This window comes from Syngnathus acus, chromosome 2 (genome assembly GCF_901709675.1).
Source record: "Syngnathus acus chromosome 2, fSynAcu1.2, whole genome shotgun sequence".
Taxonomy (NCBI): domain Eukaryota; kingdom Metazoa; phylum Chordata; class Actinopteri; order Syngnathiformes; family Syngnathidae; genus Syngnathus; species Syngnathus acus.
Genome location: NC_051088.1, coordinates 17768515 through 17792587, shown reverse-complemented (window position 1 = coordinate 17792587; position 24073 = coordinate 17768515). Strand labels below are relative to the sequence as shown.

Sequence of the window (24073 nt, the reverse complement as noted above, 5' to 3'; positions counted from 1 at the left end):
TTGGGATTTCTCATTACAGTTTCATTTTCTTTTTCAATTTCCGTGAGTCTCAATTTTTTATTAGAGCAGGTGTGTTCGTTTTTATTAGTTTATATCTTTTCAAAAATGCTCTGTTGTAGATTAGTTATTCATTTGAGGGGATTTATGATATATATGCAGTTTGTCAAATGCAAAATGAAAAAATGGTCACAGTGTTATGCACTAAAGTAAACTACTAATTCGCAAATGACTATTCAATCTTCCTTCTTCCTTACAGATGTATAGTAATACATTTAGAATCAACTCTAATACCTCATGTATAAAATTATTATACAAAGGTTAAAAGAACATGTTCACTATAACTATAAGGTTTTCTAAAATTAAAACATACAATAGTTTCAGTTACTAAAAAATACAACAACAAAAGCTCATTTTTATTAAACTCTGTTTACAAAATGATGTTTCAATTTTTGTTTGTTTTCATTAACTTTAATTATCTTGCTCCCAAATGGGATAGAATTTCAACTGCAGGGCATATCCAGTAGTGCACAACAACATGCTTGTTGGATTATTTCCATTTTGCATGGTGCTTTAGTTGCTAGGCAGAGTTCATCTGCTTCAGTCATAACTGATTCATAGACCAATGAAAAATAGATGCCACACCCACTCGGCTGTTTGAAACGTGCCTTGTGCCCTAGTACAGCCAATGCGACAAGTACGGAAACCGTTTACTAGTATAGTACACGTGACATTGCGGCTGATTTACTGATATGTACTGAATATGCACTACCATTCAAAAGTTTGGGGTCGCTTGGAAATGCCCTCATTTTTAAAATAAAATTGGAATTTTTCAATGAGCATAATGAGTTTTTAATGCAATATCTACATAGGTGTATTAAGGCCCATTTCCAGCAACCACCACTCCAGTCTTCATTGTGTTTGATAATTGTGATAATTAGCTAATGGATGATTAGAAAACCCTTGTGCAAGTATGTTAGTTTTCATGGGAAACACTATATTGTCTGGGTGACCCCAAACCTTTACTTGGTAGTGTCAATGACAATGCACGCAACTGCCACATACTGCAGGGATGTTTTTGCTTAGCTTGATGTGCTGAATATATATTTATGTTTGTATTACAGGAGGTTGGCAGCATCATAGGAAAGGTGAGCTTCCATTTTGTCATTTTGTTTTTAAAAAAAAAGCATGAGTTTAATTTCATAGCATTCATTTCAGTTTTGGGCAATTTGCGTTTTGATATGCGGCTATTAATCTCAGTCATATCCCGCATTAATACATTTTATGATTCACAAAGCTTTCTAGCAGCGTACCGCATTCCCTTCTTGCCTACTTTTATTGGAAGTCAGCAGAAAGCTTGATGGTTGGAATACCCTCAGCCTAAATGTAATTGCCTCAAACCACCCCCATTACCCCTAATGCAACACAGCAATCAATCAAAACACAGAGAGAGAGAGAGAGAGAAAAAACATTAGTGTATTGACTGCAAGACTACGATTGAAACTAAACTCCACAGATGCTTTCCCGTTGGCCCCTGGTGGGCACTCGTGGTGTCAGTTTGCTGGGGCACAGCTGCCTTGTAATAAAACACCTGCATCAATAGAAGGTGGAGGGACAAAAAATAGATTTGCACCAATATTAAGGGTGCCCGAAGGAATGACAAATGCTGCAATATGCTACAAGTTCGCTTTTACGCTTTAAAACGTGTTCAGTATTGCATTGAGAAACGAATGATGCGACTTAAGACAACAATCAACATTTTTGCCTATTTTCTGTCATGTTACAAGCAAAACTAAAGTGTCATTCAATTTGAAATATTGTCCTTAATTTGTATACAAGGGTGAAATGAAAAAATGATTTCATCTTATTCATATTGCGGGGAAGGGAAGAGGAATTAAGAGACGGATTTAGCGTGAAGTGGCACTTGCTCTCCGCCACTTGAACTCAAACCAGCTCTCCATGAGACAAGCCTTCTCGCTCTTCCCCATCAATAGCAAGCATGATGGCAGAATCACAAAGAACCGCGTGTCATTCCAAGAAATGAGAGCCCATCATTTTTAAGATGTAAGAAGGAGATGCTTAGGTGGGGCACAAAAATACAAACAAGTGAGAAGAAAATGGAGGCTTGTATGACTCGATCGATGAAGAATTTTGACCAATTTTGAACTTGTAGAAGGTCCTCAGTCCCCACTTTCATTAGACAGACTAATGACAATTAGACAATTACTGCAGTTAAACATCCTCCTCTCGCACAAATGTGTCTGATACAGCTTTGTGTGACACACTATTGCATCAGAACAGCGCAATACGACATCATGCTGAATTCCAATAAGACTTGATTTTAATTGCTTCTGAATAGCGAGACACCACACAAAGTAACAGAGACTGTGAAGTTGTTGCGTTTTGAAACACGTATAAAACTGCTTTAAAGCTGTCCTTCGTTTTGTTTTGTTTTCCAGAAAGGAGAGACTGTGAAACGAATACGTGAGGAGGTACGGTATGCACCACTTACGGCCGCAATCACCACATTTCATCAGCGGCGCCAATGACGACAGATTAACTCCATCTTTGACTCAATATCTGTTGTCATGTTTCTCATGTGTGCAATCAACGATTTTTATAACGACATCAATTAAATTGAAACTTTGTTACTTTAGCTAAATACAATGCATGAACAGGCATGGTTGAAAAGAGGATATTTCACTTTTTCCACAATTGTCATATTGTTTTAGTAAGAAATCCCTGTTTATCACAACAAAACTTCTAAAGTAGCTACTCATGAGTGCCTGTTCATACTTTCTTACATGCATGGTTCACCAAATAAGACATAGGGCTTTATCTGTCACTCACAGTTAAATTCAGGATAAAACTGGCAGGTACTGTAACACAACTGGATATATTGACATTGCGCAATCAGGGCAAATGAAGAGTAAAAATGTTGCACTTTACTAAGAGCTCTACAAAAAGGAATCCAAATCGCCTAACGTTTATGATTTTTGTGTCGCTTTTGGACATGTCGTGAAATCAAATATGTTAATATGCCGTTGCTGAATCGTTCCTAACTGCGTGATTTTCTTTGTAAATAAAGCAGGCTGGAATTGGCTCACCCGCATCACATTCTTACATTCGAAAATGCACTTTTGCCAGTGAAAAGATTTAAAAGTGGTGGCCCTCCATAGTGATGACGTACGTGTCACAAAGTAATGAGCCCAGTTGAATTTTCAAAATGTTCAAAATATTTCCCCGTTCCTATCATAAATACGTATTAGAAGGATAATTTCAAAAAAAAAAAATTTAATCCTGTTCTATCCTGTCGGTCATTTTGAAAATGTCATCATTGTTGGATCACCGCTCGGAAGAAAAAAGCTGTGACTAAATCTTTTGCTTCCTCTTCCAGCTCTTTAACCAGCTCTTGCTGAAGATATGAACATTGAAAATATTATGGAACTTTGTGGTATATTGGGTTCAGTTCCCTTTTAATTACCCTGCATCGCTTTCAGTGGAGCTGGCATGTTATGACACAATGCGATACTATACGCTAATGCAACTCTGAATTCCGAATTGCCTGTATTCTGTGAAAGTCCATTAAAAAATAAAATGAACATTTTTACGTAAGGACAAAGAACCACGATAAAGTGTGGGAACACTTGCAGTATTCAGGAATAATCCCTCCCCAGGATTTGTCTCAATGTCTCTCAGTTTGGCTCTCAGGTCAGGAAATGGCCTATACATTATCAAATAGATAGACGTACAGCAACTCTAAGCACCAATCTCAGTATTTATGTGCTTTTCACTTCAAACTATCTTTATGCGTCTCTCATCAATGTGCTCACTCACCATATCGCCAATCTTTGTCGTTTCATGTTTAACAACAGCAGCTTTCCATTTGAATCGCTTTTCACCAATCTCAAGGGCGCAAGTTTATCGAATATGCTGTATCGACTCGTATTACAACGTAATTAGTCCGACGCTGCAGAGGTACATTTGATTTTCTCTCTAGTTGCAAAGGTTTTATGTTGTCTTCTTAACAAGGCGCATGAATAAACCGGAGAACTGCATGTGAGGTCATGCGATAAAGCCGCTGGACTGAACAGTCGCCCGAGGTCGTCATCCGACTATGCCATCATCCAGCCAGCCACTTTCGGCTTGCGTTACTAACTGCATGAATATCATGCCGTCATCGTCCTCCCCGCCCCCAAGCGGGTCGCACTGTCACAGTGGAATCATGACTCACTGGAGTGACTGGAAAAAATGGCCCAGAGGATACAGCACTGTGCTGTCACTGCTCATGTGACTGAAACCTTGAAATCAAGGACGCTGAATGGGAGCAGATGAAGGCAGAAGATTTATAATGCAGAGCATTATACCATTCCCAGAGCAGAGGCCATGTTAGATGGTCTGTCTTTCAGTCTCTTTGGTTCTTTATCAACCGTTATGCTTCACTAGGATAATGAGGAAGATGTGGAATCGAACCCCTTTATTGTAGCTAATCGTATACAGTATTCTCTATATGGCAATACAAACGGAAGTGTAAAAATTATTTGGGAACATTTAGTGTTCGAATGTGAGAACTGAAAATTAAAACTCAGCTCTCTAAAAGATTTTCATGCTGAAGCAAATTTAATGACGTCATCTTTCCATGGTCAATTCCACATTCTCCCACTATATCTTTTGAATGTCACCGTGAACCAAACCAACTCCAAATAATGCATTTATAAACACAACTTTCCTCATCATCTAAAGTCACCATTCAAAGGTAAATTTTAAGCATCATATCTGTTGACTTCTGTCCCTACAGAGCAGCGCTCGAGTTAACATCTCAGAAGGTTCCTGTCCAGAGAGGATCATCACCATTACTGGATCCACAGAAAGCGTCTTCAGAGCCTTCACCATGATCACATACAAACTAGAAGAGGTAGCGCTACATTTTGCTGAAAATCTAATGAGTCTCCTCAACTGATTAACTGAGATGAATAATCGGCTAGCCATCGTATACTTATGGACAAAAGTATTGAGACTCACATCTTAATATGATTATTTGAATTATTAGTCAATCAGGGTTAAGATATCTTCTTAGTTTCCTTTGCATTTTGTTTTTTGAACAGTTGACTCCTCGACTTTACCACTTTGCAATGCCGATTATTGCTTGCGGTCGATTAATGGCTAATCACGGGTTTGGCAACAACATGCCTGCCCGAAAAAAACAGATGGTGTTTTGCAGCGGTGCCTCGTGAGACTGGTAGCACGGTCACTACACCAAAATATTAAAGTCTATCCTCAAAAAATACCAAAGCACAAGCACTATGCACAGCCAACTGAAAAGGCAATCACTAACGCTAGCAGGGTGAAATCATATCAGCCACCTTCCTGTAACGGTAAAAAAACAAACAATAATGTATGTCCTGCCAGAAAAAGAAAATGAAGGCATGTGTTCAGTCATTAACCTCAAAGCTTGAAAGGTTAAAGTCGCCAGAGAAAATATCAAAGTTGCATTTTCTTTTCTCCAGCAGATACTCATAGTCCTCGTCCTTTTCCTACACCCTCTGACTCACTCATCCATGTACGAATCACAAACACCTTCAGGGTGTCACAGATAATCAGATCTTTTAAAACTCTTGCAACAATCCACATAACTGCAGGTTTTCTATGTAACATTTCAAATCATTTCCACTTTTCTGTATTTTTGTAGGTCGACTTGCGCGTTGTCCAAACCAAAATAATTAAAAAAGTGTATTATATTGTTTGTTTTTACCATTTCTTCTGGATGCAAGTATTAAAACAGGCTTGTGAAGTTGTCAAGCAACGGGATGGATCAAATGAAATCATTAGCTTGTAATGGATGGAGGGGGAAACAACAGAACTCAAAGCTGGTTCTCCACATGATACAAAAATCATTTCCCAACCATCATCTCAACAGCGTCACTAATGTGCTCTCAGCATGTTCGATTAGCCTCCCAACACAAGTAATACAGGGTGAATATTATTTTTTCCACAATTGAATGTGCTTTCAAATAGGTGAAACGCACTTGTTGAATAGATGTAAAGAAGCGACTCAAGACGAGGCTCCGTTTTTAAATCACATTAGTGACATGAAATATCATTTAATGTTATTTGCAAGAGTTTGCCCTTTAAAAGTAATAAGTCAATTAATTGATGTGTTTTGCATACATGACCAATGTAGCAATACGGTGAATTTAAAGGACGTCCAGACTTTTTTTAACTACTTTGTTGTGATGAATTTACCAGCGCCTCTGTTGCTTGCAATCCATCTAGCCACAATTACTTCGAGATGAATCGACACTCAGTTTCCATATAAATTCTTAAAGTTGGCTAAATCAATCAGTCCTAACAAGCCGTGTATACAACCTAATGCATCTTGTTGTTTATCAATGAGTAATAGAATGGGAATTGTCTCCATGGTGATCAAGCACCAGCCTCCATCTCTAATTAAAAGGGTGTCACAGTAGAAAATGATGACAAAACAGGAGCGGTAGTCTACTCAAAGATTTTTCCTCTCCTCTATTCAAAGTTGTGTTTGAGAGATATACTTCAGTTTCCATGGCAACATATTAACTGACACACTGTGTGCCACCACGCTCGACATTAACACAAGTAAAACAAAGGGAATAATGTGTTTGCTGGTCGCCGAGCGTTCCAATCGTCTGGAGTCTCATCTGCACACTTTCATTAAGCAAAGGAGCACAGCCGCCTCTTTTGTGCATTGTAAAAATACACAAGAGGGCTTGTATGGTGCGCTCATGCAATCTCAAACTACAATTGCACTAATAACGCCAGAGTAGCACATGTTTGTTTGTTCTCAGGTGTCATGGAAGCAATTGAATCTTTTGTTATCGGAGCTACCAACTTGCCCGCAAGCCAACACATTGCAGGGATTAAACCCCGCAACAGTTGTGCGCGTGAGTTTGTTGTTGTGTGAAAAGTAATGAAGAGGTGGCAAATATACTCACACACTACTTGGGTACAAGTAAAGATACTTGTGGAAGAGACAGTTGGAAGAAATAGAAATAATAATTCATTGTCTTTATTTCGACTTGTGTTCTTTTTTTAAACCAGCCTAAACAGTAAGCTTGCTGGCAAGACTTTAAGGGCTCTAGTTTGAAATGCTGTGCGGCAAAAATATCTGATGTTGGCCAATTTGTATACGAGTGCAGGCCAGCAGATCTGGATTTTGAGGGAAGGCTGCGCCGCTGTGGGAGTGGTCAAATCAATCATAGCCAATAAGAGTGTTGCATTAGATTTTCAACATGGTGAAAGCACTGGCCTGCCGAGCTTGGTGGAATCTGGTTTGCCAAATTGAAAAACAAAAACAGCAAGCATTGCTTTACCAAATAAATCCCTGGATTTGTTACGAATCCTCTCAGCTTCCCATGGCCTCTCCCCCCGCTTCATCTGATCCAATTCTGTCTTTTTAACTTTTGTTGCCAACCAGAGAAATCTCCCAAGGCCCAACAAAACAAGTCGTGGCAGTAGGTTTCACAAAAAATAAATGACACCTCGTCAGTCACATCTTTTATCTGTTACTGGTTTGTTTTTCTCCGACGCGTGGTTCCGGAAGACTGTAATTGCAGGTACATGTTCTCCACAGATTAATTTAATGTCTTTCAGTCAGCTTCACTAGCAATTCATACAAATATGGAAAATCTATTTTATTTTCAAACATTGCGACCTCCCTCTTTAGGTTTGAGGTTTAATGAATTTTTAAAATATTCATAGTGAGAAGAAAATAGATACTTTACTCAAGTAAAGCTCTGCTACCAGAAAAACCGACATAAGTACAGAAAGAAAATATTTGTACTTGGTTACGTTCTACCACAGGAGTGAAGGGAAATTGTTGAATGTTCAAAGTTATTATGTGCCTCCTATTTTTAGATCAAATCAAGAAAGTGTTTTGACTCCACAGACAAGCCGAGTGCTCTTCTTCTAACGAGAGTCGACGTCAGAACGCCCTGTCGGAGAGGCTGAATATAGATGCAAAGAAACACATCATAAAGTGCTACTTTAAAGTTCAGTGGTTGGGAAATGATTTTCAAGTTGCTCTTAGGAGATGTGAATACACACATCGCAAGACAAACTAGTTTTATTGCCAGATGGTCCTCGCACATTTAGCGTTGTCGCACATTAGCTAGGCGTTGATGAGCGGAAGTGAAATGTTGACATTTTAAATTCTTCTATTAAAAGCTGCCTTTCCTCCCATTTACAATGTTTGTTGGTTTTGCTGAAAAAAAAATCGACCAAATCGAATGCATTGTTTCATGAATGATTCAATGTGAATAGGGATATCGGCTCTCAAAATTATACAGTCATTAGGAATCCCTGAAAATGTATTCTCTGAGAAATCCAAACTATATGCATATGCAGATAGGCTCTATTTAGGAAGATGCTGTTTGCGGATTTGATTTTGAGTGGTTGTGTTCCTTTTGCATCGCTGTAGTATAAATCGCAGTTGAGAGCTTGATTGCTCTCGACCGCCATCAGATGGAGTGTGACATCACAAATGAAGGCACGCTCATTAAACACTGATTCTTCATTCAAATTTCCAAAGATAATTTCAACTTGGATGCTGATGAAGTGGTAAAACTCCCTTCGCATTGACACTTTTTGGATGATGTGGCATTTTGTCACTTGGGGTTCTGTGGGAAAGGTTCTGTTTGAAAGATCATTTGTGGAACTGCTTTCTGCTTGAATGACAAGTTGGCAACCTGACAAATGTCACAGTCGTATTTCTTTCAAATATATACCCTGACATACTCTAGCCCATTTTTAAGATATCCTTTGTGTTTGGATTAATATATAGTAGAGAAGATGTTCACAAGTGCAAATGTTGACTCATGAGTTCCTTTTTGGACTCTCTTATAGAAAGGATCTCAAATTACTTTCCGACCCGACAAAGTTTTTCGAAAGAGTGGCCATTGGGCCGATTGTTTTTTTTTTTTTTAATTCGCCTTGTGAGCTCTACAGTTTACTGCTGCTCTAAGTTGAAGATTACTGTCAAACTAAAAATCAACATGAGTTTACCTTAATGCAAGCATTAAGCATTTTTTGTCTATGTGAAGCCCTTTGAGACTGCTTGTGATTTGAAACTTGACTTGACTTGACTTGACTTGGCATATTTGCTATATACATTTGTAGCTAAAATGCCAAACTTAGCATTGATACTTTAGAAACCTTTTAGTACATAAGTTATAGTTGAACATAAATGGTGGGGCAACACACGACACATCTAACATAAAATAAAATGCTCAACAAGCAAAGCCCAACATAACCAATAAAAAAAGTCCCGTTCAAGTTCAAATTCCCGTATTAAACTTGAGTGGTTTCATCCCTCCCCCTGCATGCTCCTCCTTGGATGGCCAAGTGTCTTTTATTTTTCCCCTGGGCTATCTCTCTTGTGCGCTCTCTTTATCCTGTTGACAGTTACTGTGTGTCTCTGACAGGACCTGACAGCGCTGGTGGCCAACGGCACCATCAGCTCCAAGCCACCAGTCACCCTGCGTCTGGTCATCCCTGCCAGCCAGTGTGGCTCTCTTATCGGGAAAGGAGGGGCAAAGATAAAGGAGATCAGAGAGGTAAGCATCCTCCCAGTCGATGGAATGATTGAGCCGAGGAATACAAATGGATATTCTCCTGTCCAAGTCCCAAATCCACTGCATTACAATAAGGAGAACTAATTCAATACAAGAGTAAAATAAAAAAAAGACATTGGTAAAGATGTATCATTGAACACTGTTTATCATTGTGGTTTTAGCGAATCTAAATTTAAGCTCAACACTACTGTGTCTAATAAGGCAGACGTTTTAAAACAGCTCTCATTCGACTGTGCAATGCGACACAATGTTGGTGTGTTGCTGTAATGAGATTGCACCAAACCTGCAGTGTGAGATGATCAAGATAAATTACTCTACATTGATATGGAATTACTTTTCATATTTCATTTTAAGCAAATGTAGCAAATGATGGTGATGCATGTGGGTCATTGTCAATATAGTAAATATGGCCTCATTCATGAAAATGTAGCACACTGAGATCTTCATTCACGTTCTTGCTTAGTGTGTTTTTTCTGAGGGAATTACAGCACTTCAAAAAGTTTCTGAGGTTAACTAAAGCACTGATAATGTCATGATCCAAATACCCGCTCTCCTGTGCTTGTTTGGCAGGTATCGCCGTGTTCACAATAGCATTCTAACAGTCTTTAATTAAGTACAACTGTGCCCGATGGGAAGCTCATTAGTTTTCAAGGTATTAATCAACAGAACATTTTGAACTGACGATGACACTGGATGAGTCAAGTTTTTATCCTCGGCTGAGTATGGAATGTTTCAAGGTTTGCCCGTCCAACTGTGAAACGAGCCAGCACGGTTGGGGACCAAGTCATGGGAGTTTATAAATAGCACAGCAAAAAAATCAAAAGGCTAGATTGTCGATAAAATACAAGCAAATGTAACCATCATGGAAGAATTAGCCTTTGAGCTCGTCTTTGGAGAGCGCCTCATTAGAGCCTCTGATAATTACAACCAGAATCTCTATTCAATGAAGCGCATTAGGCGGCAGGAGGTTAAACATGACAACATTTTCGGCCCGTATAAAACTTTTGAATCGAATTAACATCTATTGTCAAGGATGATTACGATCTTGGCAGCGCCTTGCAAAAATTTCTGCAGTTCTCTGCCGTGTTTTCATTGTGCCTTTTAAATAACCCACAGTCAGATCGTGACATCAGCTGCATGATAAATTTATCGTTTTTGCCTCAGTCATTAAGAGCAATGCGCTTCATTTCCCCAAACATTCTGCAACATGGTCCTTTATCAGCAATGTAGAAGGTCATCTGGCATAGAGAAGCTGGGCTTGTGTAATTACAACTTGTCTCATCAGCCTAATCTTTCTTTGAAACACCCCTATCGTTTGCAGACCACCGGAGCGCAGATACAAGTGGCGGGGGATTTGCTGCCCAACTCCACTGAGCGAGGAGTGACGATATCTGGTAATCAGGACTCTGTAATCCAGTGCGTCAAACTCATCTGTGCGGTGATCCTGGAGGTAGGAAACACCTCTTATCTCATATGCTTTACTCGTCTGATGAGAAGGGGGTGCATCTATCAATCAAACTGAATTTATAAAGCGCTCTTTATATAAAAATATGGAGGCACGGGGAAGGAACATGACGTAACCGTGACCATGATCCATCACAGTGAAGACGACTGTCTGAGAAAACACAGTTAAAAAATAAAAAATCCTTAAAAAATGTATCAAACCTGTGGTATGACGTCAGGCCTTCTAGCACTATCCAAAGCGCTGACCTCCATTTCCAATTTACATGAAATGGTGTTCATTTATTTTTTAACAATTCTATTCATTTCATAATGTGTCTCTTGGCTGCCCAGTTTCCAGTAGTAATGTAGATTAGATTCACATTTAGGGATGTTTTTTTTCTCTATCAATCTTGATTTGCTCTCCGATTTATCGATCTTTTTCAAAGGCCACGGACACTCTTAAAGTTGTTCAAGTATGCTACATCACACGACTGAATCCTTCGCACATTAGGGAAATGTGGTGAGTCACAAGGAGTCAAAAGGTTTTTGTCTCGTGTCAGAGCTGGGGGGTTGTGACTCTGCAGAAGACAGCAAAGAAAGTGGCCCACAGCAAAGTCTGTCCACCTTTAGACGCCAGCTCAACAGCTCTCTTGAGGAAGCGGCAGAGGAGATAAGGAAGAAAAAAAAAACAACCCCGAGCACAGTTTCCCTCCTGTGCCTTCATGGGAGCGCACAAGTCCTTTTTGTTCCGGTGTTACAGCTGGACTCAACTGACTAATTGCTAGTTTGATCCAGTTTGCAGTGGCTTTCTTCAAAGCAAGCTGCATTGGGATTCAGTACTAGAGACTCCCTGCTTTGGGCTCTGAGATTTAAATTATGCAAAAATTATACAAAGAATTGGCTGTGGCTGCTCCAGCAGAAAAGACGCTCCAAATTTTGAAGGCCCCTCCCCCTCTAAAACGGCACCATCAACACTATGGTTAACTCGATAAGATATCTAAATTAAACCGTGTCGCGCACAATGTATAAACTCCTTTTCTCGCCGGGCTTTGAAGAGTTTTATCTCAAAACGTCTCCCCGTGAGGGGATGCTAGATTTCCCCACAAAGACGAAGGAAAGCTCCAAGCTATCATCCTCTGCAGAGCTCCTGTTATTCAATGAATGACCAATTTGAACAGAATAAAAACAAGAACCCGGGAAAAAGCTCATTAGCAGTTTAGAACATCATTAATTGTTATTGTGCTTTAATGTGGCGCAGCACGTAACTTCGGCTCTCGAAGCCTCTTTGCTTGGCAGCATGTAGCTTCGCCTTAAAGGTTTACACTTTGGCCTCTCTTTTGGCTCCTCAGTCCCCCCCGAAGGGCGCCACCATCCCCTATCGGCCGAGCCCGTCGCCGGCCGCCCTGCTCATCGCAGGCAACCAGGTAAGTAGGAACATTGACATTGACCTGCAGTCACACTTGAGCAGATTTATTTCAGCAGCCAACCCGAATGTTAATGAACACAATGACGGGATGTGATGCTCAATAGGGAAACTATGAGATATTCCTCTTGAATTTTGCCTGAATACTGAGGGCAAGAATGAATTGAAGACACTGCTAGATATGGCTCATATAATCCCGTTCAGGCATTTTACATGGAAATTTGAGTCAGGCTGTAAATCATGGAACAGAGTTTTCTTAAAACTTGTGGATATTTTAATTTATTTTTTAAGTACCCTTTAAATATGGCCTTACGTGTCGCTGAAGAAGTCAAAAAATGACTCCCATACAAGCAAATAAAAGCAAATGATTAAAGATCAATCCCCACCACTGTAATTGTTGTGGTAGCGGGGGCCCTGCATTAAAAAAATAAAATAATTATCTATAATACTGGTAAATGTCGGCGGTAACACCCAAATATTGGGGTTGTTCCATCCAGAGTTCTTGTCTGGCCTGAGGGTGTGTAGAAATGACAGATTTGAGTAGACAAGAGAATGCGCACAGGCAGAAAAGTGCGCAGCAGGATGCTTTTTCTGATTTACGCCCACGAGAGATTATAACCCAAACTGACTGGCTGCTTAGTCAGTGTGATGAGAACTGAGGTGATGTCATAGCATTGTTGCTTTACACCTTCCAAATTTGCATTTTATCTTTGGTTAATTGATTAGAACGAATAAATAAAATGAGTTGGGTATCCAAGTGAGGATAAGCAGGGCAGAAAAGGAATACATGGACTGAATGATAATAGAAATATTTTTTTAAACATTCAGACAATGAAATCTAGATGGCTCGCCTTCCCGCTATTGTTCCTCATGCGGTCTAAATACTGTTTTTGATCCAAGACTTATCTTCTGTTCTGAAATGTTGAATTCATGAGAAAGACACTATAATTTATTTCAACAATAATAGACACTTGGCAGGGTATACGATTCTTAATCAATTGTGTCGACTGTTGTCTTACCCTCAAAATTCCTACTACGTGAAAATGAATATGCCTTTTGTGCAATTACTACAAAAAAAGGCATTTGAATTCGATTCAGTTTGATTCGGTTCTATTTGATTCGATTCAGTTCTGTTCGGTTTTGTTATGTTCTGTTTTGTTCTGTTATATTCTGTTCTAATAACAGTTTTTATACTTTTGATATAATCAAGCACTAATGGTTTTCCATTTTGAACAATTTACAAGAGTTTCATTGGTTTTTCAGTAGAAATACAACACACACAGCCTAAGTGCGTGTGTGTGTGTGTACATGCTGAAATGCAGCTCTTGCAGAAGGCTGATACAACCACCCTGCCATTACATGGGGTGAGTCACAAGATTAGCAAGGGAGACCGGAGACCTGCCGTCTCCTCGGGCCGCAGCGGAGTCCAGATACTCGGCATAGCTGTCAGCAATTCTGACACGGTTCTTCGCTTTCCGGAATGGTGTTATGTTTGCGATATCCCGCATAATGGGCTTTCAAATTAAACCCGGGAGGTCAGTGAGAGATGGCTTTAATAACGGCCGCACAGTGATAATTGATGTTTGTATTACTTGTCGGGGGGAGAATGGGGAGGAGATGGAAAGGAAGGCTCTGTGGATGAGTCATTTCTTATAAGCCTGTTAGGTGTGTTAAAAACTCAGAAGTGTAGCTTCTGGAGCCCACCAAATTTGATACACGCATTGCACCCGGCCAGCAGGTATCTATTTGGAGTAACACTTTTTGGTAATGCACAATCAGAAGAATTATTATTAGTGGTAATGAATTTTTTTGCTTTTTCTCATGTATTTCAAGGTGTTTGAAGCATCCGATTTCACACCCCACCCTCTGTACTCAGTCACCCAGGGTGGGCTTGACCTGCAGCAGGTACGTCAAGTCTAAGAATAATTCTTGTTGTTTCAGTATCAAACAATCTCGCGACAAGCAAGCCCGCGTCTCCAAAAGTCGGGGGGCTGCGGAGGAGCTCGGGTGGCGGGTCCAAATTTAAACGGTCCATCCTCTGGCATGTGGCATTAAAAACAACAGCTGAGTGGAAGCTGCAGCTATTGTTCCAGCCTGTCATAAGAGCTATAAAGCCTCCTGAAACGTGATGCCGCCACTTTTATTTTAGTCCAGCCTTCCTGCTCATGCAGCTTACTGAGAAATATGCCTCTTCTATGACAGTAGGAAACCGCGGGTGTCCTTGTACCTCCAAAATCATCACTTTGCATAAGGACCCTAAAATAGCATGTTTGGTAAACCATTAACACTTTGAAATGGGCAATAATTGGGAAAATTAAGACATGTGGACTACTGGACTGACCATTTTATAGAGTTGTGAAAAAATACAAAATTTACAATATTTGGACATGGGAGGTTTTGGCCCGACACTAGTGAAATAAAGATCTGATGCAGATGCTGAAAAAAATAAGTTCTGAATAAAAATAAAAATGTCAAAAGATTTGAGTTTAGTGATAGAGTTGGGTAGAGTAGCAAAAAATATACTCAAGAAAGAGACTTGTTTTGAGAACAATGATTGAAAATGCGGTATTAGTAGTATCACGAGTGGTACTCAGGCTCCCTCGAGTGGTACGCCAAAGAATCACTCAATGAAATGTTCAAACTGTGCATAATGGTAGTGTTTTTTAACCAGTCCAGTGCACATCACTGTCAGCCATCATTCCATCATTGTCTTAGACCAGCCCAGTCAGTCCAAGTCATTGGCAACAACCAATCGGCGCTAAAAACCTAACCGGTACTAACCGGTGCTACAGCCACTTGACGTAGTAAGTACATTCTAGTCGCCAATTGGCTATCGTTGACAACCCTAACCCACCCAAAGTTACAAAAGTTTTGGGAGTAGATATAGCGCGTTAAAGAGCAAGATTATTGCGGTACTTATTGTTTCGTACTTGAGAGTTTAAAGGCGGTATGAATGATGCATTTGAAGGGCAAGCTCTTATCTCCACTTTATGGCCATGGATGGACTCTTGATAGCAAGCAGACTGCTGGCGTCAGGCAGAATTGAGTTAAGCTGAGTGCTGTCTGCTCTGACCAGAAATATATTGATGCAGGCCTGCATAGTCACCAGCCTCACTAATTACACGGCGAGGTAGGGAGGGGCCGGCATGGGGGCTGATGGATGGACTGGGACAACATGGGGTTCTCTTTTGTGGCTTTACATTTCATGGCATGCATTCAAGTCGGGCTTTGCTCATCAAAATGAATGGAAATGCCAAAAATCCATTCTAGGCTTCCCCAAAAACTGTTTGAAAGGTTTTTGGACACACACATGCACATAATATATTTGTTCTTTCCCTTTGAGAAGCTGGAATGGATTCATATAGTAATTTCCATTCATTTCAATGGGAAAGATGATTTCAGATTCTGGTTTTGGGAGTTCTGAAAAGGGTCCAGGAACAAATGAAATGCAATGCTGTAATTAAAGGACCGTCAACAGTGTCAATCAAAAGGGACCATTCCCTTTGCAAATCCTATACAGGATATTTGAAGCATCTCGGAATTTTTTGTTTCTAAACTCTTGCGAAAGGCTTGCAAACTCTGTTCATTTTTTTCCTGATTGATCAATCGATTGATTGATTAATTAAAAAATATGAATTGCTTCATGATGACCATCCTTTTTCTGACCGTCAATGTATCCCAATGGTAGAATTTTACCACACAATGAGCTAAAAAGGTTCCATCATTTTGACTTTCCTTTCATCCAACAACAAAATAAATCATGCGAGCAAAATACCAACATTCCACATGACTGCACCTTTTCATATGTACAGCTTTGACTAACTGGCAAGAGACCTTTGGCACCACATGCAAAATCTTTCAAAGACAAGTGTGCTAAATAAAGCTAGACTCAAATGTGTGAAGCACAGTACGCCGGTGGATGAGATAATAAATATGTTTTGTGGTTTGAAATGTCTCACGGTAATGTAATCAAAAGGTTGCAAAATCTTGGGAAGGAAAAAAGACAACTTTGGTGTGTTTCGAGCAGCGAGGCTCTTCCAGTAAGAGAGTGCGCAGTCATTGCCCGCCTGCTGCCTTTTATTGCTGCAATATATTTAATGCAGGATGATGCTCTCTTGCAGGCCTACACTTTGCAAAACCAATACGGCATTCCACACTCGGAGGTGAGTGGATGCAATACGCTGAGTAGAAACTAGTGCGCACATGACAATGCTCTTTGTATTCAATTTGCAGTTGGCCAAACTCCATCAACTCTCCATGCAGCAAAGTCTCAATCAGGTGGCCCAGCCCGCTTCGACTATCATCCCTGGTATGGACCACAGCATCGCCTAGCAATTGGAGCTTTAGTTTTCAAAACTGCCTTCAAATGGCTGAATTTAAATAGGTCAAGTTTTTCATATTAGATATTTTTATGATTAAGTTTAGCCTATAAAAGCTTGGGCAATACAGATTTTACCATTATACCATTTTTCCACATGATAGATTATTATCATTATTAATTATTTATTATTATTATTATTATTATTATTTTGTTGTTTTTATCAGCTTTAGTCTATGAATTGTCAGGGGGAAAAAAAACATGTTGAGCATCGTTTTTGAAGGTAAAAGCAGTTTGCAAACGTCTTATTTTGATTTGACACAAATATAATCAGTTTGCTTTCATGAAGGTCTACAGAAATCAGAATGTTTACTGTTGAGAGGCTAAAATCAGTTTGAGCCTCAACAATGACTCTGGACAACTCATCGATTATTAAAACAGCTTGAATTGTACAATCGATCCATGAATTGTTGCACGGCAGCTGGAATCAGAGGATTTAGACAATTTTAAGATGAACAATAGCCCTAAGTGATTAATTGAATATCAGAATGTTGTCGATTAATTTGAGGATTGAGTAATTGTCTAATTTTGGTACCTCTAATATGAAAGGAATAATTATTTAAATTCTGCATTTATTGTTGAGTGAATTCTTGTGCATTCTCTCATCAGGGATGGAAGCAAACGCTCAGACATCTCAGGAGCTGCTTATTCCCAATGATGTAAGCAACCCTTTTTTTTATTATTATTATTATGATTCTTTCACATTTGACCGTAAAACACTACTTCCACTCCCTGCTGACTGGTGCGACTTTAAAACACACGCAAGGCTCCTTGCTAATTATGATCATTATTTTAACCTCAGCCTAACCCAAGGTTAAAGGGATTACAGTTGATACGGATCCTTTTGCGTGATTGTCTGGGCTGCATTGCAGTGTCTTCCAGTGGCTCCTGCGAGTGCCGTGTAAATCCTCTCATGTTCCCTGACCTACTTAGAAACTGTCTGCTATCAAAACAGCCAATAAGGAAGCAGACAAACATCCTTTCCCTCTTTAGTTAGCCAATCTGAGCGCACAAATTACAGACCTTTGATTCACATCATAATTTATTCAGAATAATAAATGTTGAAAAAAAATCTCAGTTTGTAAATTTAATCCTAACCTGCCGCATTATCCAACGTAAGAAGAAGACCATAATCTTGGTCACAATTCTTTGGGAATAAAGATTAAAGAAGGAGTCTTCTTGGTTTCTTTACATTTACAATCCCATGAAAGGATCAAACCTAACATTGTGCTGCCGCATCACTCGTTCTCCGACTATCCTCTGCTGCAAGCTCCCTCCATCTCATCTGAGGAAATAAATCTTTGGAAATTGGGTCACAAATAAGTAGCTTCAAAGGGTAAGAGTTTACTTTTTGGCAGATGCAAACTGGAAGGTCACTGGGGATATTTTGAAGTGAAGAATTAGGGATTATTTGCACTTGGATCTAAATTACAGCTCACTGCACCTATATATATATATATATATATATGCTGACACATACCTAAAACAAATGTTTAAAACAACTGAAAGACACTAACAGAAATACTGTAGCATCTACGTATGTTGTCGTGCTTTAACCCTTCAGGCAACAGACTGAACACAAACGGTACAGCAAGAACACATAGACAGACAATAACAGTAATCTCCTTTATGCAGTGTATTCTTTACGCTTGTGTAGAAGCGTGACTATGAAAAGCACTCCCCGCTGCAATATGATTGGCTGCCGCATCCAGGCAGGATTGCTTGGAACTCAAATTGGATTTATACCGTAAATGTCTCAGTGGAGGTCATGTATATCCGTCTGTCTTATACTGCCCCCATATGGCCAAGGCAAGCACACCAGATGTAGCCCCATTCAATTGATGCGGTGTGACAAAAACTGTTTCATGCTTTTTGATCCTATTTAAGAGTGCTGTTTGGCCTCATTACAATTTGTTTTTTTTGGAAAGGGTGAGGCCTGCAAAGAATGAATGTTATTTTCATCCATTTCAAAAGGGAAATCTCATTTGAGGTAGAGTTTTAAATAATTCAATTTGTATCTCAAGGCATCTCTGTTTAGCTACCCAACGTTTCCCCTTGAAAAGCTCTGTAAATTCTAGCCTACATCCATTTAACCTTCCACGTGTTTCTAGAAAAAAAAAGATCATTTTGCTCACTGTCCAAAGGAGAAGAGGAAAAACAATCGCAAGATTGATGACTCCTGGTTGCACTGTTTTGCAGAGTACAGTTGCAAACCTTCAGACCTTCAGCGACATTTGTAAAATAGTCTGAAGGTTTTTTTATTTTTAGTTTTTTGGAGTAAATCCCCACAGTGAGCAAAACAATGCATCGATGGAATGAGGGATACTAGTTCTCTATGTGACAGGGACAGCTGTAAGCTCCCATTGTTCCAGAAGAGAGGACTTATAGGGAGGATGGCGCCCCCGTGCACCCCCGGCCCCCATCACGCACAATTTGCTCCGTGCAATGAACACCGATGCACTGAGAAAGTGCTTACACATGGTGAACAGGATAGCGTACTTAAGCACTACAAAGAGTTTGCCAGAAGAGAAACGGCTGCGCACACCGCCATCGCATCCTTCTTCCTGCATCCTCTCCGATGACTAGCTCAGCAGGAAGTGGATGACACACTGTATACGACAGCAATACGCTTACGCCAAGCATATTGTACACTCTCGAGCATGACTGGGAAAGTTAAATGCCCGAATGGGCCACAGTTTTTCCATCAGTGCCTGTGGTGGGGATTACAACGGACTCCACACTTCCAAACCAGATGTGTGAGAAAAATTAAATAGGGACAAAATACTGCATGTCAGTTTATTTGTATGCACATTTACACATAAAATCAACTCAAAGATCTTAACAGAATTTAATATCATACTGAATGTCCTTCATGTCATCCTGAAATTAATAAACCGGTTGTATGAACACGTTGCAGTATAGGGCAGTAAAGTTTGTCCCCAAAGCGTCCTTCTACATGGTGAGTCAGTCGGCCATCTGTCACAACAGCCGCGTCTCCAACCCATCATGTGCGTTTGTAACACTGTCAAGCGTTGAATAATATATCCGCGTTTCTGGAGGGTACAAATTTATTAAATTGCCCTCATGTACTTCCAACGAGCTCTCAATGGTTATTGGGCGGGGGCTGTTGTTTGTGCTTTGTTCTTGACAGATTTGGGTTGGAGGGGCTGGTGTGCAATGTCTGCCATCTAGTTGTGAACACCGGTATTACAACTTAAACTACTCTGAAAAAAATAGATATTTTCAAAAATTAATCTAGGGCCGCTCGGAGTGTGGGCTGCCAGTTGCTCATCGCTGCTCTTGAGCTTTTCCAAAGAATGCCACCGTCATTTGCACCAAACCTGATGACAGCTGGCGTCTATTGACAGCTGTAGTGAAAGGCCAGAGAAGATTGCGAGTCTCAGTGGGTGGAGGTGTTAGCTGTGATTTGGACTTCTTGCTGGCCATTGTCTCCAGAGTGACTCTTTTTAGGCAGCCTATGGTCTGTGTGCCCCCCCTCCAACCACCCAAGCCCAAAATAGCCAGATAGACAGAGCAAGCTGGCCTCTATGTGACAAATCAGACTTTGCCCGACAGGCCGCTTACCTCTCTCGAAAGGAATGCCAAACGCAGGAACAAGAGCGGCATGGGCGGCGCGTGTGTTTGTGTATTTCAGCCTCTGCGTCAGCCGCCGCTAAGCTGCCAACACACACACATACTACAAGTACTCCATCACTGTCTACCCCACAGCCAGCCGCACACACACACACCCTATGCTCCCCCCACCCGGCTGTATATCTGCCACTGAGCTCTGAGACCCTGCACTTGAGCTGATACACACCCTCTGTTGAATTTCTATTGTTAGTCGTAAGCCGGGCTCCGCTTTGGGTGAAACGCAGCACATGCGCACTTGTATTTTGGAGGTCGACGCAATTTCAATCTCCTGTTGTCTTCTCCGGCTGAGGGGAAACATCTGATAGATATTTGAGTTGTTTTTCCATCATGTTTTCCATTAGTGTGGAGATGCGTCTCTCTGCATTGGTTTGGGAAGTCGCCGCCACTCGGAGAAATCAATAACCTTTTAGCTACTCAGATTAATGAGAGGCAAATGTGCCTTCTGTCTTCTCTTTCGCCCATGCACACTCAGAGGCAATTAAGCCAAGTCCCGGAAGAGTAAAAAAAAATGCTTTTGACATGAATGATTGATGGATGGATGAGCAACTCACTTGAGGAAAAACAATGTTATTGCAATACTTGAAGTGGTTTTTCTTTTGTCTGCCAATTTGATTTATCATCATAGGTTTCAATTGGGATTTGTTGGATTTACAGTCTTTGTCCACCATGGATACACTGATCATTGTGGACCTAGAAGACAGTAGAGTGGCGCCTTCATATGACCCAATTTACATTTCCAACAATACGAGCCGTTGTTCTGTAGATTTGAGACACAAGCGCTGTATGGTGGCAGTGAGCTCAAGTCCACACACTTCTCAACGAGCAGCAGCAGTCTGGCAGATATAAAAAAAAAATTATAATAATAAATTGACTTCAAGATCTTTAATCGTACTTCTGGTTGAAGTCTAAACATCAAACAAAAATAAGTACACATTGTGCATTTAAAGCAACCTAACTTTATTAAAGTCACTTTAGCTTAATGCTAATAAACAATGGAAAAGTCCATAGATGGGCTCATGAATAACATTTGGTTTGCAATGTTATAACAGTGGCCCGACCGAAGCTGATTTTTTTTAGGCTGATTCCAATATTCGACAGAATAAAATTCAGATAACCAATTAAATGGACGATTTGGAAAAAAAAAATACAATGAATAAAATAACTCTTCTTTCTGGTCCCTGATCGCTTACAACTATAAAGATATGAATTACAGGCATAGTATTTGACTGTTATAGCAAAGATTCACATCTTATTTCAACTTAGCTCTAACATCAAAACAGTAAATCAAATGGCTGGCCGATTAATCGGTCAAATAGTTATAACGCTTTGATCAATGCAAATAGTTGACCAAGCAATTTATCAATACACACATTCTTCCCCCTTTGTGAAAGGAACTACTACTACTTTTTACAGGGCCACATGAAAGCAATTGTAAAACTCTTGGTTTGTGTCTGCTTGACTTTTTTGTACTGCACCCTGGTGGCCAAGTAGAAGAAGCTGCACTGAAATAATCATGCTGCACCAACTGTTTAATTCTTTACATTCTATTTTATTATGTTATTACTGGATGGTTTTATAAGTAGAACATTAGAGAGTGACATTTTACTCCTATTTATTATTTTTCTACGCTTGTTGCCATCCTTGTCATTAAGCCAATGAACAAAGAATTAATTTATGATTGTACTAACGTCCTCCATGCCAATCCTCCCTTCTGTTTCTTCTCTCTTAGCTGATCGGCTCCATCATCGGCCGTCAGGGCACTAAGATCAACGAGATCAGGCAGGTGTCGGGGGCCCAGATCAAGATCGGCAGCCAACTGGACGGGACAAGTGACCGCCATGTCACCATCACAGGAACCCCAGTCAGCATCAACTTGGCCCAGTACCTCATAACGTCCTGGTAAGGGCTAGCACGTAATTGAATGAATCGCAGGGAAAGCCTGGGGGGAAGTGCATCCCTTTAAAAGGGTCAAAGGTCATCCTGTAGTCATAAGTGATAATGAGCTACGTCCTGGTTTGACCGGTAATTAACCCCCAGGGGAAGAGCAAACGTATTGCGGTTTTTGATGGAAAGAAATATTAGAATGTAGCTCACATCTTGTATGACTCAGTTAGTCAACCATGACTTGAGATCACGAAGCCCTGTAAGATGTTGACTAAAAAAAAAGGAATGAAAAAACAGAACTTTACAAAAAGGTATGGATTCGTATTGTTGCCACATCATAAAAAAAAGTTCAATATCATATTTTACTAGGGAAGGTTGGCAAGTAAAGTAACTATGTACATAACGCAACTGTACTGTTCTGTAAAAAAGTCAAATGTTTAAAACGATTGTAAAAATACCTAGATAGTAGCTGTGACCTGAACCAAAAGATACTGCTTTGTTTTGTTTGGCCAAATGCAGAAATCAAACTTATTATTAATACAAATTAACACATTACAATTTGAAGGTATTATGTGAAAAGTGATACTTATCACAAACATGACATTCATCATGTCACAATAATGTGAAAATATTTTTGTGGGTGTAATTGAAATGCGCTTCTGTACAGAATAATACCTATTAGATCAAATAATGTAATAATAATGATATAGTTTCCCCTGAGAAAACATGTGCGACTCCAGACTACTGGACTGAAAATATGTTGCTTTTCATCTGGTAGGAAATGAAAAAAAAAATGTTTGGCACTTTAATGAAAGCCTTGAAGACAAGGCATGGTGTGTGCGTGTACCAGGATTATAAATGCATTTTCTTGCAATTTCCTGACTAATGAACACTGATGGGGAGATGCTGGCACTCTCGCATGCCTCTCTACCACTTTGATAGAGCGAGAGAAAAAATCTAGAGCATTCCCTCAGCTTGAGATGCACGCAGCATGTGAAATCTGCCAAGATCATCAGCCTGCCCACCCATATGTCTGGTGATAATTCAAAGCATAAAGAAAATTGGATAAATCATCTCTGATATATATTTTTTTTTTTTTTTGAGGAGTACACATTTGCTTGTTAGGACTCACATAGTCTTCTATTTCAAGTCCCCATCTAGCCTCTGCTTCCTCAATGCTAACATACAATGGGAAACTCCATAGGCACACAGGCTAACAGTTAGCATCTATTTGGCGGCCATGCTGAAACATGTTGACACACCATGTAATAATATCAACAGGCATATATTCTTTATCCTCTGAGAAGAACAACCAATTTTACTGCCATACTGAGAAGCAGAGACAGGAGCTGATCCTCTAGTTCAGTGGTTCTTAACTTTTTTCCTTGTTCGCACCCCATTCAATTCACCAACCAGTTCTCGCACCCCTAACCCTAACCCTAAATAATTATTAGAATAATAATTGGTTTACTTTATAGCTATAAGGCTTAATTAGCATTATCCCTAATGCCAACACAATGACTTCTTGATTTCCAGAATTTTTCACTTTTTTCGGTTACCCGACCATTATCCCCGAAAAATTGTAAATTTCCCCCAGGGTATCCTCGCGAACCCTAGGAAGCATTCTCGCACCCCTAGGGGGTGCGTGCACCCCCGGTTAAGAACCACTGCTCTAGTTAGTACAATCAG

At 40.1% G+C, this 24073-nt stretch overlaps 1 protein-coding gene and 1 long non-coding RNA gene across 3 annotated transcripts in view; both read left to right on the top strand.

Moving 5' to 3' along the window:
• pcbp4 (poly(rC) binding protein 4) overlaps positions 1 to 24073 on the top strand; it is a 42027-nt gene that overhangs the window by 16544 nt on the left and 1410 nt on the right. For both annotated transcript variants that reach the window (XM_037277530.1, XM_037277538.1), the window contains 11 exons: positions 1122 to 1145; positions 2457 to 2489; positions 4796 to 4912; positions 9453 to 9584; positions 10924 to 11052; positions 12395 to 12469; positions 14302 to 14373; positions 16590 to 16631; positions 16702 to 16777; positions 17456 to 17505; positions 22230 to 22399. In XM_037277530.1, coding sequence (XP_037133425.1) covers positions 1122 to 1145; positions 2457 to 2489; positions 4796 to 4912; positions 9453 to 9584; positions 10924 to 11052; positions 12395 to 12469; positions 14302 to 14373; positions 16590 to 16631; positions 16702 to 16777; positions 17456 to 17505; positions 22230 to 22399 — 920 coding nt within the window. The remainder of the gene's footprint in view (positions 1 to 1121; positions 1146 to 2456; positions 2490 to 4795; positions 4913 to 9452; positions 9585 to 10923; positions 11053 to 12394; positions 12470 to 14301; positions 14374 to 16589; positions 16632 to 16701; positions 16778 to 17455; positions 17506 to 22229; positions 22400 to 24073) is intronic.
• On the top strand, positions 4929 to 8801 carry LOC119137967. The gene is made up of 2 exons (XR_005101059.1): positions 4929 to 7035; positions 7233 to 8801. It is a non-coding gene; the product is annotated as an uncharacterized LOC119137967 (long non-coding RNA).